The 18,417-nt window shown below is 40.0% G+C and overlaps 1 protein-coding gene across 2 annotated transcripts in view; it reads right to left on the minus strand.

The window, feature by feature from the left end:
• The window catches only part of LOC124110873 (ankyrin repeat and MYND domain-containing protein 1-like), a 53,258-nt gene extending 41,343 nt beyond the window's left edge, over nucleotides 1–11,915 (minus strand). For both annotated transcript variants that reach the window (XM_048394048.1, XM_048394047.1), the window contains exons 1-6: nucleotides 11,823–11,915; nucleotides 9,391–9,616; nucleotides 7,768–7,862; nucleotides 3,941–4,087; nucleotides 1,794–2,468; nucleotides 279–988 (exon numbers count right to left, since the gene is read on the minus strand). In XM_048394048.1, coding sequence (XP_048250005.1) covers nucleotides 279–988; nucleotides 1,794–2,468; nucleotides 3,941–4,087; nucleotides 7,768–7,862; nucleotides 9,391–9,616 — 1,853 coding nt within the window. In that variant the 5' untranslated portion in view covers nucleotides 11,823–11,915. The remainder of the gene's footprint in view (nucleotides 1–278; nucleotides 989–1,793; nucleotides 2,469–3,940; nucleotides 4,088–7,767; nucleotides 7,863–9,390; nucleotides 9,617–11,822) is intronic.
• Between the last annotated feature and the right edge of the window lie 6,502 nt (nucleotides 11,916–18,417).

An 18,417-nucleotide genomic window follows, 5' to 3' on the forward strand; every position in this document is an offset into this window, starting at 1 on the left:
GCTATTTCAGACACTGAACAAGAATATCAGCCAGCTAAGTTCGTTTTTTTGTTAGAGAGCCAAGCGATTCCTAACATGAATATGAAAACCTATATTTTTAGGAGCCAACAGATATCTTAAACAGATATAGTCACCAGTTATGTTGACTATTAGGTAGCCAAGTAGCGAGCAGTAGATAAATGTAGGTTGCCGATCATAGATTTATGTTGTATTTGGCCACCGAAATGGTCACTACTTAGAGGGCTGAATATGAAAAAAGGTAAAAGAAAAATTCTTACAATGATATCTGAAGAGCCATCATCCTGGCTGTCCCGAGCCCGGCACTCTGCAGCGAATGTCGGCTGACAACTCGGTCATTGGTACTGAGCTGGGTGGCACACCTCTCGACCAGTTGCTCCGTGACCTCAATCTGGTAGTTCCTCACACTCTTATTAGAATCAAAATCCTCTGGAATCTCGTCGTCCAACTGATCCCCGCCCTCATTGTCACTATCGATGACTGAATCCCGATCCGCATCCTTAACCTCATCCTTGAGTTCCTCCTCACACAACTCTCCATCCTCACCCAGGCGGGTATCCTCCGCTGAATCGGCTATCGTAACCAGCGACTTATCCCCGGGCTCTCGAAGGCTCTGCATGCTCTCCATGGGGGGAATCCCGCTGTCTATACTCGTGCTGCTCACACCATACTGATCGATCAGCTTATCGGTTTGGGATTTTTCTCGGTTAAGTTCGTTGTTTTGACTAATCTTTGGCTCAACCATCTTCTTTGACAAGATCCCTTTCGGTTTTTGTTCATCTTTGGTAGCATCTTCGTTCACCTCTGGTGGTTTTTCAAGATAGCGCTCAGCTATGTTGTAATGGAATGTCTCTATTGGATAGAAGAAAATAGTTCCGGCAGACAGCGCAGAGCACCCTTCATCATTCAGTTTGTTCACATCTGCTCCGTGATTTAATAACAAGTTGATAATATCAATGTGCCAATTTACCTGAAACAAAAGAAAATCTTTTGCTGTATAAGATTACAAGACAAATATGCATACTGAAAAGGACTGAAATCATCATGTTTATGTATTCATTGTTTTGGAGGTATAATACCACAGTTAAACTTGTGTTTCTTGTTGTATGCCCAACCTTTACTTCAGGAAGGTGAATGTGGGATGCAGGATGCTGAATGTGGGATGGGAAAGGCAGAATGTGGGATGCGGGGTACTGAATGTGGGATGTAGGATGCAGGATGCAGGATGCTGAATGTGGGATTGGAAAGGCAGAATGTGGGATGCGGGATGCTGAATGTGGGATGTAGGATGCGGGATGCAGGATGCTGAATGTGGGATTGGAAAGGCAGAATGTGGGATGCGGGATGCTGAATGTGGGATGCAGGATGCGGGATGCAGGATGCTGAATGTGGGATTGGAAAGGCAGAATGTGGGATGTGGGATGCTGAATGTGGGATGTAGGATGCGGGATGCAGGATGCTGAATGTGGGATTGGAAAGGCAGAATGTGGGATGCGGGATACTGAATGTGGGATGGTGGATGCAGGATGCTGTGGGATGTGGGATCCGACATGCTGCATGTGAGATGCCGGGTGTTGGATGTTGGATGCAGGATCCTGAATGTGGGATGGGAAAGGCAGAATGTGGGATGCTGGATGCTGATGCGGGATCGTGGATGCAGAATGCTGAATGTGGGATGCAGGATCTGCCCAACGTTATATACTTCAGAATGGGGGATGCAGTATGCTGAATGTGGGACGCGGGAAGCCTCAGTACAGTGTGTCAGCAGTACTCACCGTGGCTCCAATGAGTGCCGTGTGGCAGTGTTTGTCCGCCACATCGGGATGCACGCCTCTGTTGATGAGCAGCTCCTCCACCTTCTCCATGTCCCCAGACATTGCAGCTCCTAGCAGCTCCTCCGACGCCAGCTCCAGCCTGCCTTTGCTCTTAAACGAGCTCCGATCTCCATCAATTATCTTTTGAACACTAAATGAAAGCTGACTTGCAGATGCTTTATGCTTGTGAACGTGCCTCTGTAGGTTTATCATGGATGGCGTTTTATTCCAGGCCACTACCTGAACATCACTGCTGTTGTCAGCCTCCGCATCCTTGTAGAACTCCTCATCAAACAAGTCTTTATTAATGGCAAGGCTTCTGGGATCGAGAGATGTGTTGAAGATTTCCGAGACGCGGTCCGTCACAGAGTTGTCTGGTGTGTAGTCAAAGGCAGAAGGTGGGTTCAGGACGCTGTTGAAGGGTGCGTGCGAGTTGCTTCGTTCATGTGGATCGATGTACAGAACATGTTCTTCAGGATTAAAGTCAAATTCCTGATGGTCCTTCAAGGTGAAAGCATCAGGGACCGATGAGCACAGCTTGATGAGTTTCTCCCCAAACCAAAGTCCTACATCTTGTGTGCCATCTTTGTATGTCGTCACCCCTGGGCCCTCTCGTTCATCATTGATATACAGCCCCTGCAACAAGCACAATAAATGATATACAGCCTGTCCAACAAGCACCTTCATTGACATACAGCCCCTGTAACAAGCACCATCATTGATATACAGCCCCTGCAACAAGCACAATAAATGATATACTGCCTCTCCAACACACATCATCATTGATATACAGCCCCTGTAACAAGCACCATCGTTGATATACAGCCCCTGTAACAAGCATCATCATTGATATATAGCCCCTGTAACAAGCATCATCATTGATATACAGCCCCTGCAACAAGCACAATAAATGATATACAGCCTCTCCAACAAGCACCTTCATTGATATACAGCCCCTGTAACAAGCAACATCATTGATATACAGCCCCTGCAACAAGCACAAAAAATGATATACAGCCTCTCCAACACGCATCATCATTGATATACAGCCCCTGTAACAAGCACCATCATTGATATACAGCCCCTGTAACAAGCACCATCATTGATACACAGCCCCTGTAACAAGCACCATCATTGATATACAGCCCCTGTAACAAGTATCATCATTGATATACAGCCCCTGTAACAAGCACCATCATTGATATACAGCCCCTGTAACAAGTATCATCATTGATATACAGCCCCTGTAACAAGTATCATCATTGATATACAGCCCCTGTAACAAGCACCATCATTGATACATAGCTGCTGTAACAAGCACCATCATTGATACACAGCCCCTGTAACAAGCACCATCATTGATATACAGCCCCTGTAACAAGTATCATCATTGATATACAGCCCCTGTAACAAGTATCATCATTGATATACAGCCCCTGTAACAAGCACCATCACTGATACACAGCCCCTGTAACATGCACCATCATTGATATACAGCCCCTATAACAAGTACCATCATTGATATACAGCCCCTGTAACAAGCACCAAAAATAATACACAGCCCCTGTAACATGCACCATCATTGATATACCTTGACATGGCAATCAAAATAACCCTTGACATAACAATCAAGATAACCCTTCACATGACAATCAAGATAACCCTTGACATGACAATCAAGATAACCCTTGAAATAACAATCAAGATAACCCTTGACATAACAATCAAAATAACCCTTGACATAACAATCAAGATAACCCTTCACATGACAATCAAGATAACCCTTCACATAACAATCAAGATAACCCTTGACATGACAATCAAGATAACCCTTGAAATAACAATCAAGATAACCCTTGACAAAATAATCAAGATAACCCTTGAAATAACAATCAAGACAACTCTCGACATAAAGTAACACCATTCCTCTATGGTATAAAAATAACAGTCAGGAGATCTAACACATAGACCTTGTTTTTCTTTGACTCCAACCAATCTTTGATTAGTTTCATTGTCACTTGAACAGAGGAAAGCTTTAATATTTCTGTCACTCAATGCAAATGTACTGACCATTCAAGGAGCTCCTGAACAAACCAATTTTATCTTACCTCAAATTTATCCCCATTTGTAAAGTGGAATGTGCCATAACCTTCCTTTTTATCCATGTAGAACGTGCCTTGGAATGACGATCCATTCGGCCACGTATATAACCCCTTGCCATGGCGCCGGTCTTTGAAGAATGTGCCTTTGTAAGACTGCAACATGAAACAAGTACACTCGAAAATCACCAAGTGCGACATGGTTAACATGAGCAGTCTTCTGCCGAGCATTCATATACGGATGAAAATGAAGATCTCAACAGATCACAATGGCATCACAACATTCACAGATTTTGATATCAATTTGCCTTGTTTATTCATCCATAAACCATATTTGACAGCAGCACAGGAAAAATAACTTCAGTGCTAGATGAATTCTGTGATTTCATGATCACGGAAAGATTTGCAGAAATTGTAACTTACTGCAGAATTGCAGAAAAATTGCAGAATTTGCCCTTTTTTATCAATCAAAACACTAATTTTTCATTATTTTCCAGCTTTACTATAAAGTTTTGCACTCAAACAATGCCCAAGCATTTAACATGCAATTTGATCATACAACATATGGCGAGTGCGTGAGTGAGTTGGGTTTAACGCAGCTTTTAAACAGTATTCCAGTTATATCGCGGCCTGTCAGCTTAATGTGGGAGGAAAGCCCGAAGTGAAGCAGGTCTCTGACGTTTACCACTTTGCTGAAATCCACGAGGACGGGTATGGTGCTGACAAACCTTGAAACATAATCGGGGCTAACCAGGATTCGAACCCACAATCATAGGTTTATGGCATGCCCAAGGGACGCAACTCTGCACAGCAAATCGCGGCGCCTATTAAGCCCTGTTTATACGGCCAAATGTTACTCACATAAGCATATTTACTCCAGGAGTATATTTGCTTATAAGTAAATATACTTTTGCACGACCTCTTGAGGTGAAGTAAATTACTCCTGGAGTATATTTGCTTACGTAAGCAAATGCGTTTACCCGACCACTTTTACTTATGTGAGTATATATACTTATGTACATATATTTACTTATATAAGTAAACGTGGTCGTGTAAACAGGGCTTTAGACGACAGGGCCACCCATGTCCCCTACAAAATATGAATCCTACAATAAAACATTATATGAAATAAACAATTCTCACTTTTAACGTTTTTGTGGTATTATGACTATGTTTACATCTAAAAAAGAAAATAAATATCAGTGACACTATGCATAAGAGTTCATATTAAATTTTAGGGGGGAATGGTTGTTATCTCAAAATAGTGTCATATTAGTTGCAGAATTTTGGTTATTTTACTGCAGAATTCATCAGGAACTGCAACACATACAAGGGTTGATTGTTCTAAGTCCCACATAAATGGAACTGTGCTTGATCACTGCAAATTCTTCAAGTTTGTCCATTATCAAAAGGTCACCATCTTCCCGAGGCAAGAGAGTTAACTGACTTTAAAAGTCCAGTTTCTACCCTTGCCAAACTTGGCTGGAATTTCTGGCCTCGAACGTAGCGCCACCACTGGCTATTACCAGTTATGTCCCTTCTAAGCCACTCCTATGGACCAATCAGATTCCACCTCTTGTATTTGCTTCAAACAAAATGGCGGCTTACAGTCAGGATGATCTGATCGATAATCAAGATCTATATTGTAATAAAACGGGTCTTACATCGCGAATGCGTCAAATCACATGAGCACCTTGATAAAAAACATGAAAAGATTGGGAAAATATCTGTTGACAACGAGTTAGGAGTACACATGCTTTGCAAATCCTGCAATCGACCGAAATCTGCACAACTGTTTACAAACCAGATTTTGATTTTGTTGCGCAATTTTGATTGGACTTTGAATAGACTTGTTAGTCCTGCCAAAATTTAATTCCATAATACCAGCCTAGTTCGGCAAGGGTGGAAACTGGACTTTTATAGTCAGCTAACTCTCTTGCTTTGGGAAGATAAAGGTAACAGTTTTCTGATTTGTCACAGTGAAGCACTTTGCTCAGCTGACTCAAGGTAATGTGGATATACCTCCATGACATCATGTTATGTCCACAACAAAAGATTTCACTGTAACACAATGTGAGGCTTAGAACTTATCAATCCACCCTCTTATCACTAACTGTCGACTTTCAAGTGGTCTGAGATTAGCAGTTAGCAGGCTACACTTGGAAACTAAAGCTTTCTAAGTCAGTGTCACTTTACACTCGAGGGGCAACTTCAAAACAGAGCATATCTTGAGCTACCTATTTACAGCATTAAATGTTTTGTTTCAGTTTAGGCTAATATCAGGCTCTGTATTTTCAGAATAATCTTAACTGTTGCCTATGAACATGAAATTTCACTTTCTCTCCTGCTTCTGTAAGGTGAAGTGAGGGCTTTAAATTATCACGTTCCAGATTGTTTCACTTATACAGCGACGTGCATGCAAGTGTGTGGCTGCTTGTAGTGAGTGAGGCCTCAAGTTAACATAGATACTCTACTCAGACACAGTATACTGACTCCAAGCTGACCAGTCCTTGTTTTAGCCCCTCAATGCCGAACACCAGGAAGTAGACAAACAAATACCATATTTTAACATCTTTTGGTATGAGGGGCGGTCGGGTAGCCTAGCGGTTAAAGCATTCGCTCGTCACGCCAACGACCCGGGTTCGATTCCCGACATGGGTACAATGTGTGATGCTCATTTCTGGTGTCCCCCGCCGTGATATTGCTGGAATATTGTTAAAAGCGGCGTAAAACCATACTCACTCACTCTTTAGGTATGTCAGGGCCAGAGACCAAATCTTTCTGGGCACAGAGGTGGTCAAATATTTCAAATAAGTAACCAAATTTACAATCAATCAATCAATCAATCAATCAATCAATCAATCAATCAATCAGCCTGCACCTAAACATGTTCTGGTCTTTGTCATGAAACATTGGAACAGGTAGATACTAGGGCTGCAACGAAATCACTGTGAGGTGAATATGATTCGTATCATGAATATAGGGTTACGAATACGAATATTTATTCACGATTACAATAACAAATCAGCAGTTGATGTATTATTTATGATATTCAGCGAAACAATAACAACATAAATTATTTGACATGGTTTGTTAATTATTAATATATTATACATTTATATACTGCACTTATCCAGGTACTAGTATCTGCTCAGATGTGACAATGACCAGTGACCACAATACTGTCAAATTAAATATAAAAGTGTGTTGTCTTTGAAGAAATCTATGCATACAATATGTTCTTATGGATATTTTAAGGGTCAGGGTATGTAAATGAACATGACTGCATATTCATAAATATTCAATTCTAGTGACCACGAACAATGGATTCAATTCATGAATGGATACAGTTTGATTCACCGAATACGCGAGTGAATCGTAACAGCCCTAGTAAATATGAGGTGAGGTGAAATGGGGTTTAACGTTGCGACCAAATTATTGCACTTATATAGCGACGTGCATGTACGTATGTGTGTTTGTGTGGCTGCTTGTACTAGTCCGGACTGATGCCGATTTATAGTGCTAGCTCACTGAGATACCATGCTGCAGTTTAACATGAATACCTCACTCAGACACAGTATACTGATTCCGAGCCGACCAGTCCTTGTTTTAGCCCCTTAATGCCGAGCGCCAGACAGGGTAACAACAAGTACCATCTTTTAACGTCTTTTGGTATGACGCAGCCGGGGATCGAACCCCAGACCTTCCGCTCTCCAGGTGGACGCTATTACCACTAGACCACGGAGGCGGTCTCGTAAATATGAAATTGAAACAATTATTATAAATCGAGCAGCAGAGACCATATACCGATGTGGTCTCTGGTTCCAGTACAGTACCTCTTTGTTTGCCCACTCAATGTAGCCTTGACCATGCCTCAGGTCATGGACGAACACGCCGTCGTAACAACTCCCATCTGACCAGTACTGGACGCCTGCAGGACACAGAAAAATCAATTTGAATTTAAATCTATTTTTTTTAAGGCCCCTTGAAGATCCGGGGTAGAATAGGTCTTCAGCAACCCATGCTTGCCGTAACAGGCGACTATGCTTGTCGTAAAAGGCGCCTAACGGGATCTGGTGGTCAGGCTCGCTGACTTGGTTGATGCATGTCATCGCTCCCAATTGCGTGGATCGATGCTCATGCTGTTAATCACTGGATTGTCTGGTCCAGACTCGATTATTTACAGACTGCCATCATATAGCTGGAATATTGCTGAGTGCGGCGTTAAACAACAAACAAACAAACAAATCAGAGGCAATCATAGATTTCAATTATCAAACATGCATTATTTTCATAATTGAAGACATTTTCATGACTTTGTCAACTTTTGATAGGACATTACTATATAATGATTATGTAATCAGTGCCGTAAACCATTCTGATAAAACATTCTTTAAAACATAGTTCACAATCCAATTATTATGCAACTAAGATACAGCTGGAACTACTTTTAAGTTCCATACATCGGTGCCATGTCTGCTTGATGAATAAACTATTGTATGATTTTCCCAATAAGGTCAGATAGGGATTGATTTGAGAAAAACAGACAAGATTTTAAATCAAGGCTGTTTGTAAGAGATGGTGAATAATACGTATATAAATCTTTATTTCAAATAAAAAACCAATCAATCATCGTTTCCTTATCGTTTGGCAATCACACTTCTGTGATACTGTGACCCATGAGGGTCATTTTTTTACCACCTACCGTATTCGACGTAATAAGCGCCCCACTCTAATAAGCACCCACGGCGATATTTTCTAATATGTCGGCTAGTAAACAATCCCAATTAGCACTCCTTCCGATTGATCAATGTACACAGGACTTATTTATTTGTGTATAATACGTATGTTATATGCATTCATAATTATGGGAAATTAAATTATGGAAAAAATATATCTGTCGTATGTAAACATTTCAGGCTGTCTGCATAAACCACGAAATTTATGATCTTTCAACTCTGTTGTTTTTCACCGAAATAATATTCTAATAAGAGCCCCCTATTTCTAACTTTGAGAGCGCCCGATTACGTTACATTGCATTTTAGGCTCAAGTTTTTGTAAACCAACTACAGTAAACTACAGTTATAATGAACTGAAAGAGACCACTAATTTTAGTTCTTTATAACTGAGTCCATTATAAGCATATATACAGGATATATACAGCAAATATCTGGGACCAAAATAACAGTATGTTATATCCGCCAGTTTGTTATAAGCATGTTCATTATAAACGCAGTTTACTGTAATAAAAATAAAAAGGGCTTACAGTAATATTGATATTTCAAGTAAATTCTGACACCACTATCCAACAAATGATTAAGGACGAAATGGGTTTTTTTCATCAAGGGATCCATTATCTTTTATATTATGACAAGAATTCCTTGACTCTCATCGTTAATCTCCAACACAATCATTCAAATATTAACACAAATTACAAGGATAAAATAAAAATGACAAACCTTTTCCATGCCTCAAATTATCTGAAAACTGCCCATCATATTTCTCTCCATTAGGCCACGTGAAAACCCCACGGCCAACCTTCTTGTGGTCTTGGACTTTCCCCTGGAACGTGGCGCCAGTCTTGTAGCTCACCTGCACCTCCTCCGACGTGGCATCGGTCTCCCCTTCGAAGGTGGTGGCTGTGTTGAGGCGCAGCAGTGTGTCGGTCTGTCCGATCGAGGACATCTGTTAACATTCAGCAGAAATTGTTAACAAATTCAACATAAGCAATCACCCATAACAGCTAACTACAATGTCTTTGTTAAAAAATTAAAAAACAATATGTAGCGGCCATAAAATTTCCGAGTCCTGTGATGGGATTCGAACCACGGACCTTCTGATCAGAGGTCAGACGCCTTGTCCACATGACCAAAGAGGTTAACCCTGTCGGCAAGCTGACAAGGTAAGGATGTCATCTGTGGGACGACTCCACGCCCTGCTACATACTCCCCCGTCAACAGAAGGCACATCCCGGGCTGCATAGTAGGGTACTGAGGCTCATTTTGCTCAAATTTAATAGGAACGTGCTCAACCCCATGTTGGGCGCCAATGTAGCGGCCATAAAGTTTCTGAGTCCCGTGATGGGATTCGAACCATGGACCTTCTGATCAGAGGTCGGATGCCTTGTCCACATGACCAAAGAGGTTAACCCCGTCAGCAAGCTGACAAAGTAAGGATGTCATCTGTGGGACGACTCCACGCCCTGCTACAAATATATAAAACCGAAACATCATAACATATAACAGTATATTGAAGAAGTTGTTGGACAGAAGGACAGTTTGAGCAAAAGCAGCAGAGAAACAGTGCACTAAACGCATACACACAAACTTTTTTGTTTTGTTTGTTTGTTTGTTTGTGAGTTTGTTGTTTAATGCCGCACTCAGCAATATTCCAGCTATATGACTGCGGCCTGTAAATAACCAAGTCTGGACCAGACAATCCAGTGATTGACATCATGAGCATCGATCCAAGCAACTGGGATATGAAGACATGTATCAACCAAGTCAGCGAGCCTGACCACCCAATCCTGTTAGTCGCCTCTTACGACAAGCATAGTCGCCTTATACAGCAAGTATGGGTTGCTGAAGACCTATTCTACCCCGGATCTTCACCTATTCCAAACAAAGTTTTAAATGAACATGAAAATATTGAACATGTTATTTGACGGTCGTTATGAGTTAGCTGCGTGCTATAGTTGTAAGGCTAATGTCTCGACCAAATACAGGAATTTAGAATAGAAACGTTGTGTTAAAACAACTTAGTTAATTAGAAATATAGTTCACATATAGAAGATGACTTAATCCACAATTGGTGGGTAAAACTGTTAAAAATAGAAAATTGTGTCGTTTAATGAGATACATTAAAAGTTGGAACTTGTCTCTAGAGTGTGTTATTTTGATTTCTAGGGTTAGCCTCACCCCAGTTGTGTCTAATTTGTGTAATAAATACTGATGATCAAATGAACCAAACAGATGCCCACTAAACACCATGGTGGTGACAAATATTATAATAATTATTCTTTGGCTTTCCATTTTCACTCACATCAGTTTTTGCTCACTGCCCAATCTCCGGTTGTTATATGCATACAAATAAAGTGATGATGTCACATATATTTTTTTGGGAGAAATTGTCTGATGCAGTCCGTTTGGCTTCAGATTTGAACGATGAATTGCAAAATAATTCAAAATTGGGAATAATCTGTTAAATGGCAATGAATACCCTGTACCCAACAACATCTGCTGTTTATTATTTTTATTCCCATCACTGGAAAACGATGAGGGCCAGTTATGTGAGAAATAAACAGAAATGTTTGAAAGGTTATGGTGTTCACCACTGATATTTCTACAGTTTCTGCTGAATTCTAAATTAAATCCAATTTACTGATACATAGAATGCTGTTTTTGAAAACCATGTTAGTCATATTGCCACTGCAAGATTATTCATCACTGAATGTATACCGTATTTTCCAGAAATATGTTAATATAAGAGCAGAAACAGAAATATGAAGAACAAGCATATTAATCATTGATGAATAGTCTAAGCTGTTTTCACATATAGGCCTAGGCCTACCAAATTCCTCCTTCCAATGTTGTCACACTTTAATATCACTACTGCACTGTGATCATTTGTGCTCTATTTAGCTATCCGTCGTCATTAGAACATCCTCAGAATGTATTGTATGATTCAATCATTGCAAAGTACTCTGACCAGAGAGAACACTTCATCGGATGTCATTTAATCAACAATATCGATGATGTCAAAATTTGACTATTTAATAGGCTAGGCTGAGCTGCTTCGATATGCAGTGAGCACAGACATTTATTTTACTCATCTAATTATTGTTGTCAGTTCGATATATTCGTTATATCACAGCCCAATCCATTTTGCATACCTTCTATCTGCTATTGTCACGCACGTCAAGTGTTTTTCAAGGTTTACAACCTCAGCGGGTCATTTCACAAGCACCTTGCCGCCATCTTGATAAACAATCGCTATGCGACAAGGGCGGATAACTCTAAAAGCAATTCATAACAGAGGACCACACAAATGTTTTCCAAGAAAGCGGTGCGGCTGAAGATAAAAAGGAGTTATATATTTGTCATGACTTACCTCTGCAAATATAACGCAACACGGTTTCCTGAATTGATTTCGATCTAATTTTGATTGCATTCGGCTCACATAATTGGGTCATCATACGCCATATATTATCACATTAATGAATTAAATTCTGCCACAATATTAAAATACATTACCAATGTACAAAATGTATCTAAAAGGCTTCGTTTTTATGTTTCTCTCGTTGTAAACTTACTTTGGTTGTCTGTACTTGCGAATTAATCTTTCTTTAGATGAAATCCCCACCAAGAAATCATAAACAAGAATTATCTTCTGTATTTTTAGCACATTTTGTATTTTACAATTAATGTCTCTCATAAATGGCTGAGCGATTGGTTGTTTTTACATGTTTTATATGAGTATGCATACGCTGTGGTATATGTCCATGTAAAACAAGTGAGACAGAAATACAACTTTCTTCTTCTTCTTCTTCTTCATCGCGTGATAAAAATAATACCAAAACAGGGCGAAAGGGACCACTATTATTTCATGCAGCGCAAATATTATGAAAGACACACATTCTAACCACCCGCCTCTGTGCTCAGAATGGAGACAGGCAACCCGGGATGTATTTTAATTGAAGAGCAAAAGAAACTATACCTCTCCGTTGATTTTATCATGTGTTTGATTTTCAATTGAACATATCTTAAGTTAGCGATATTATATCCAAAATAAATGAACTGTACTGGCGCTTAGGCTGCACTCAATAATACGTCTACATAATTGTATTTGTTAAAATAATATTTGATTTTAACTTTTAAATTTAAAAAAAGAATTCCTATACTACACAAGTTTAAAAATAAAAAGATAAATTGCTGTATTTCAGCACAAATGTACAATATTTCAAACATGAGGAAGAGAGTTTATGGATGTCAACTTTTTATTATGAGGAACACAAGGTTTCGGAGTACAGTAAACTACGGTTATAACGAACTCAAAGGGACTACTAATTTTAGTTCGTTATAACCGTAGTTCGCTGTAAGTACATATACAGCATGACAACAGCAAGTAGTCGGGACCAAAAAGTAAGTTCGTTATATCCGTCAGTTCGTTATAAGCGTGTTCGTTATAATCGTAGTTTACTGTATATGCTTACTTCTTCATCGGGTGAATGAATGCTATGAGGCAGAGAGCATATATATGTACATGTAAGAACAACAAAAGTAATAAGATAACAAAAGGTAGAAACTTAACAAGGGAAGCCAACAGATAATTGGCGTCGATAGGCGACAAGCAATAGACAAGATAGTATGGACAGATGGACAGTACAAGGACTTCTGTCTCTCACAGGGACAACCTCCAGTGGAACTGCATCGTCATCCCATTCAACTGTATAAACACTGCCTCCTATCCTGTATATATACTTGTCAGCCGTACTCTGTACATCACTTGCTTGATAACGGTGTTAGAACCTACACCGAAACGTCGCTCCTAATTGTAATAAAGAAGTTGTTCATCCATATTTCTTATCCTTACTAAGTACTCCAACTTCTAAATGCCTATCAAAGAAGGCAGTCGTCAGTCGTCTAAGGCGCTGCGATTCGCTGTGCAGAGTTGCGTCCCTTGGGCACGCCAGGAACCTATGATTGTGGGTTCGAATCCTGGTTCGCCCCGATTATGTTTCTAGGTTTGTCAGCACCATACCCGTGCTCGGGGGTTTCACCGAAGTGGTAAACGTCTGAGACCTGCATCACTTCGGGTTTTCCTCCCACATTAAGCTGACAGGCCGCGATATAACTGTAATACTGTTAAAAGCGGCGTTAAACCCAACTCACTCACTCTTTCTGCGTACGTTCACACTGTGCTATTAGAAGATTTTCTGACAGTGTGCTTCAATATGGCCATGAGTATATACTTTCTTTAACCGTTATAATGTTATATGTTTGAATTTTTGTACCCGGCCCCTAGACTTACGCTTATTTTAGTCACTGAAAATATTTAAGTTTGAGAGAAACAAATACAGTAAACTACGTTTATAACGAACACGCTTATAACGAAATAACGGATATAACGAACTCACCTTGTGGTCCAGTGTGTACTCTGGCAACGATAATGTAACTCCTTTTAATTGAAAGGGATCCCCAGTGAGATGGGACGTTCAGAGCCTGAGGAAAATCTAGACTTGCTTCATTTATATGTTAGGGAAAATATTGGTTCAGGGACTGTGAGACAGACTACCCGGCCCCCAGTGGGAGTATACGTACAATATCATTTACCTTTATAGATCTATCGCAGAAAGTATGTGGAAAGCAAGTAATATAATACCCCTGCCTTAGCTCTCCCACTGCATAGCTATGTCTGTTTACAGCCAGTGCCTATCACAGTTCATTAGGGGGCGGTCGGGTAGCCTAGTGGTTAAACGCCGAAGACCCGGGTTTGATTCCCGACGTGGGTACAATGTGTGAAGCCCATTTCTGGTGTCCCCCGCCGTGATATTGCTTAGAATATTGCTAATAGCTGCGTAAAACCACACTCACTCACTTAAATAAAGGTGTTTAAATGTTTGGGAACATGTTGGTTGTTTATTTTCATGTGGCCTTTTCCTTATTTTTTACAACATGCTGAGATCATTTCAAATTGTCAAACTATCAGCGCAAAAATAAAACCTTTTAACTGCAGAATTGTGCTTAAAAGGAGGAGGGTGAGTAGTGGTTTGATATAGGTTTTATACTTTGAGAACCTATGATTGTGGGTTCGAATTCCGGTTTGCCCCGATTATGTTTCTAGGTTTGTCAGCACCATACCCGTGCTCGTGGGTTTCACAGAAGTGGTAAACGTCTGACACCTGCACCACTTCGGGCTTTCCTCCCACATTAAGCTGACACGCCGCGATATAACTGGAAACTGTTAAAAGCAGTGTTAAACCCAACTCACTCACACACACACACACACACGCACGCACGCACGCACGCACACACACACACACACACACACACACACATAGTTTGAGTGATTCTGACCCTTCATATTCACAATCTACCTCTTAAACCAAAACGGAGAATTCACGAGAATCAACATATTTGAGTGATTTCTCCGGCTTAAACCATGTTATGGTTGATGTATAATTTCGATCAAATTTTGAATAATGACCTATAGTTTTTTGTTTGTTTGTTTATAGTTTGGAGAGCATTTTGTGCTCTCTTCTCTTTATTTGGTTGTAAGAGAGTGTGACGTGTTTCCTTCTCCAGTAGCTTCGACACATTGAAATGAAGCTTTACTTCAAGCAATGTTTAGAAATGTAGAAAGTCCAGCAAATCGGTCAGTATTATTTAAGCCAGAGGTTATACATAACTGACCCGAAACTAGTGTCGATTACTCGAGAAAATATTGTTACCTAAGTCAATTATTCGATAGTATATGATACGTAAGTATCCTCTACGTAGATGATACTTTTTTAGGCTGTGGCACTAATACGCTTCCGTAGATAACAAAATGTTTGTAATGCTAACTAACTAGTGGTTAAAGCGTTCGCTCGTCACGCTGAAGACCCGGGTTTGATTCCAGACGTGGGTACAATGTGTGAAGCCCATTTCTGGTGTCCCCCGCTGTGATATTGCTGGAATATTGCTAAAAGCGACAAAAAACACTAGTCACTCAAGCGCGGCAGCGGATGAGGAACTCGGGAATGTCTGCTGGCCTCAGGTGTTTGACCTGAACGACAAAAGCCACCATAAACACGAGCGTTTCCTAACGTAAACGTTTATTTTCGTTTTGTGAAATGGTACTAGACATCTTGTCTCTGAAATTAAAATATTTTACAGAAGAAATCCATTGTTAAATTATCTTAATAAAATATAATGAAAAGAAGCCAAAGATTCTCTTCATTTTCGGCCCGAAACTGCAGTAGTCTAGACTTGCCAACTATTAAAGACTTGCATGGGCTGTATTGGATTTATTTGTTTTAGACCGTGATTCGTGTGATTGATTAAACTGGTACAGGTTATAATTATATGGTCACTGGTTTAAATCATAATTTCTAGCTTATATAAATAATAAGAACAAGTTGTCCCTATAAGAGCCTGGCGTCCATAGAGTACTGTCCGCTTAACTAGACTTGCCTTTTATAAGGATAGAACTACTACACACCCATGGACTTATTATTCAGTACAGCCTTGGAGCAAGGCTAATCTTATCCTGACTCACGAGGAAGTTAAATCGAAACCACAGGAAACAAACACGCTGACATCAAAATCTTTTCAGGGATTTTTGTAACCAAGTTAATCTTATGAAAGAAGGGGCGGTCGGGTAGCCTAGTGGTTAAAGCGTTCGCTCGTCACGCTGAAGACCCGGGTTCGAATCCCGACATGGGTACAATGTGTGAAGCCCATTTCTGGTGTCCCCCGCCGTGATATTGCTGGAATATTGCTAAAAGCGGCGTAAAACCAAACTCACTCACTCACTTATGAAAGAAACCCTCATAACGATGTTATTTATATTTTCATTAACGTTTATTTGTTTCAAGTTCGCCTCTACATTATCACTATATTTTGATGATTTGTCTTCTACGTCAGGACACAGGTTGAGATCCTGACCTTTCCCACTAAAATCAGATTTTTTCTCCGATACACCTTTCACGCAGAGGGAGTAATAGGTCCTGACTATGTGATCCCCTAGGAAGTCTGTCATACAGACCCTGAATCAAATATATCCAATACAGCCCACGCAAGTCTATAATATTTGGCAAGTGAAGCATATTTCTGTATCAGAAAATGATCAGTCTCTGGGCTCTTTTTTTATAATATTTTATAACTATAATTTAACAACTGTCTTTTACCTGAAAATAGTTCATTTCAGAGACTAGTTGTGGGTAACGCCACAGTGTGAGACTTAGGCATCTGTGTGTCATCGCACATGACAGAGTGACAACCCGACCCAGACAAAATGCGACCTCACTCCCTTGTAAGCAGGTGATCTCCCGAACAGAGCAACAAATCCTTGACACACTACAGCAAGTTTTAAAACGGTTATAATCCCCCACCCACCCACAGAATAAGAAAAAAGCCAAACATGCACAGGAACTGTACAAGGATGGATACATTTGAAACCACTGAAATTAGTGAGTGAGTGAGTGAGTTGGGTTTAACGCCGCTTTTAACAGTATTCCAGTCATATCACGGCGTGTCAGCTTAATGTGGGAGGAAAGCCCGAAGTGATGCAGGTCTCAGCCGTTTACCACTTCGGTGAAACCCACGAGCACAGGTATGGTGCTGACAAACCTAAGAAAATAATCGGGGCGAACCGGGATTCGAACCCACAATCACAACCTTTGCCTGAGGTATTCATATATCTGTCAACTGTTACCTGATGTATTCATATATCTGTCAACTATTACCTGATGTATTCATATATCTGTCAACTGTTACCTGATGTATTCATATATCTGTCAACCGTTACCTGATGTATTCATATATATGTCAACTGTTACCTGATGTATTCATGTATCTGTCAACGGTTACCTGATGTATTCATTTATCCGTCAACTGTTACCTGAAGTATTCATATATCTGTCAACTATTACCTGTTGTATTCATATATCTGTCAACTGTTACCTGATGTATTCATATATCTGTCAACTGTTACCTAATGTATTCATATATCTGTCAACTGTTACCTGAGGTATTCATATATCTGTCAACTGTTACCTGTTGTATTCATATATCTGTCAACTGTTACCTGTTGTATTCATATATCTGTCAACTGTTACCTGAGGTATTCATGTATCTGCCATCTGTTACCTGAGATATTCATATATCTGTCAACTGTTACCTGAGATATTCATATATCTGTCAACTGTTACCTGAAGTATTCATATATCTGTCAACTGTTACCTGAGATATTCATATATCTGTCAACTGTTACCTGAGGTATTCATATATCCGTCAACTGTTACCTGAGGTATTCATATATCTGTCAACTGTTACCTGAGGTATTCATGTATCTGTCAACTGTTACCTGAGGTATTCATATATCTGTCAACTGTTACCTGATGTATTCATATATCTGTCAACTGTTACCTGATGTATTCATATATCTGTCAACCGTTACCTGAGGTATTCGTATATCTGTCAACTGTTACCTGAGATATTCATATATCTGTAAACTGTTACCTGATGTATTCATATATCTGTCAACTGTTACCTGATGTATTCATATATCTGTCAACTGTTACCTGATGTATTCATATATCTGTCAACTATTACCTGAGGTATTCATATATCTGTCAACTGTTACCTGAGGTATTCATATATCTGTCAACTGTTACCTGAGGTATTCATGTATCTGTCAACTGTTACCTGAGATATTCATGTATCTGTCAACTGTTACCTGAGATATTCATATATCTGTCAACTGTTACCTGATATATTCATATA

The sequence above is a fragment of the Haliotis rufescens genome, unplaced genomic scaffold, assembly GCF_023055435.1.
Source record: "Haliotis rufescens isolate VD_foot unplaced genomic scaffold, xgHalRufe1.0.p SCAF_129, whole genome shotgun sequence".
Taxonomy (NCBI): Eukaryota; Metazoa; Mollusca; class Gastropoda; order Lepetellida; family Haliotidae; genus Haliotis; species Haliotis rufescens.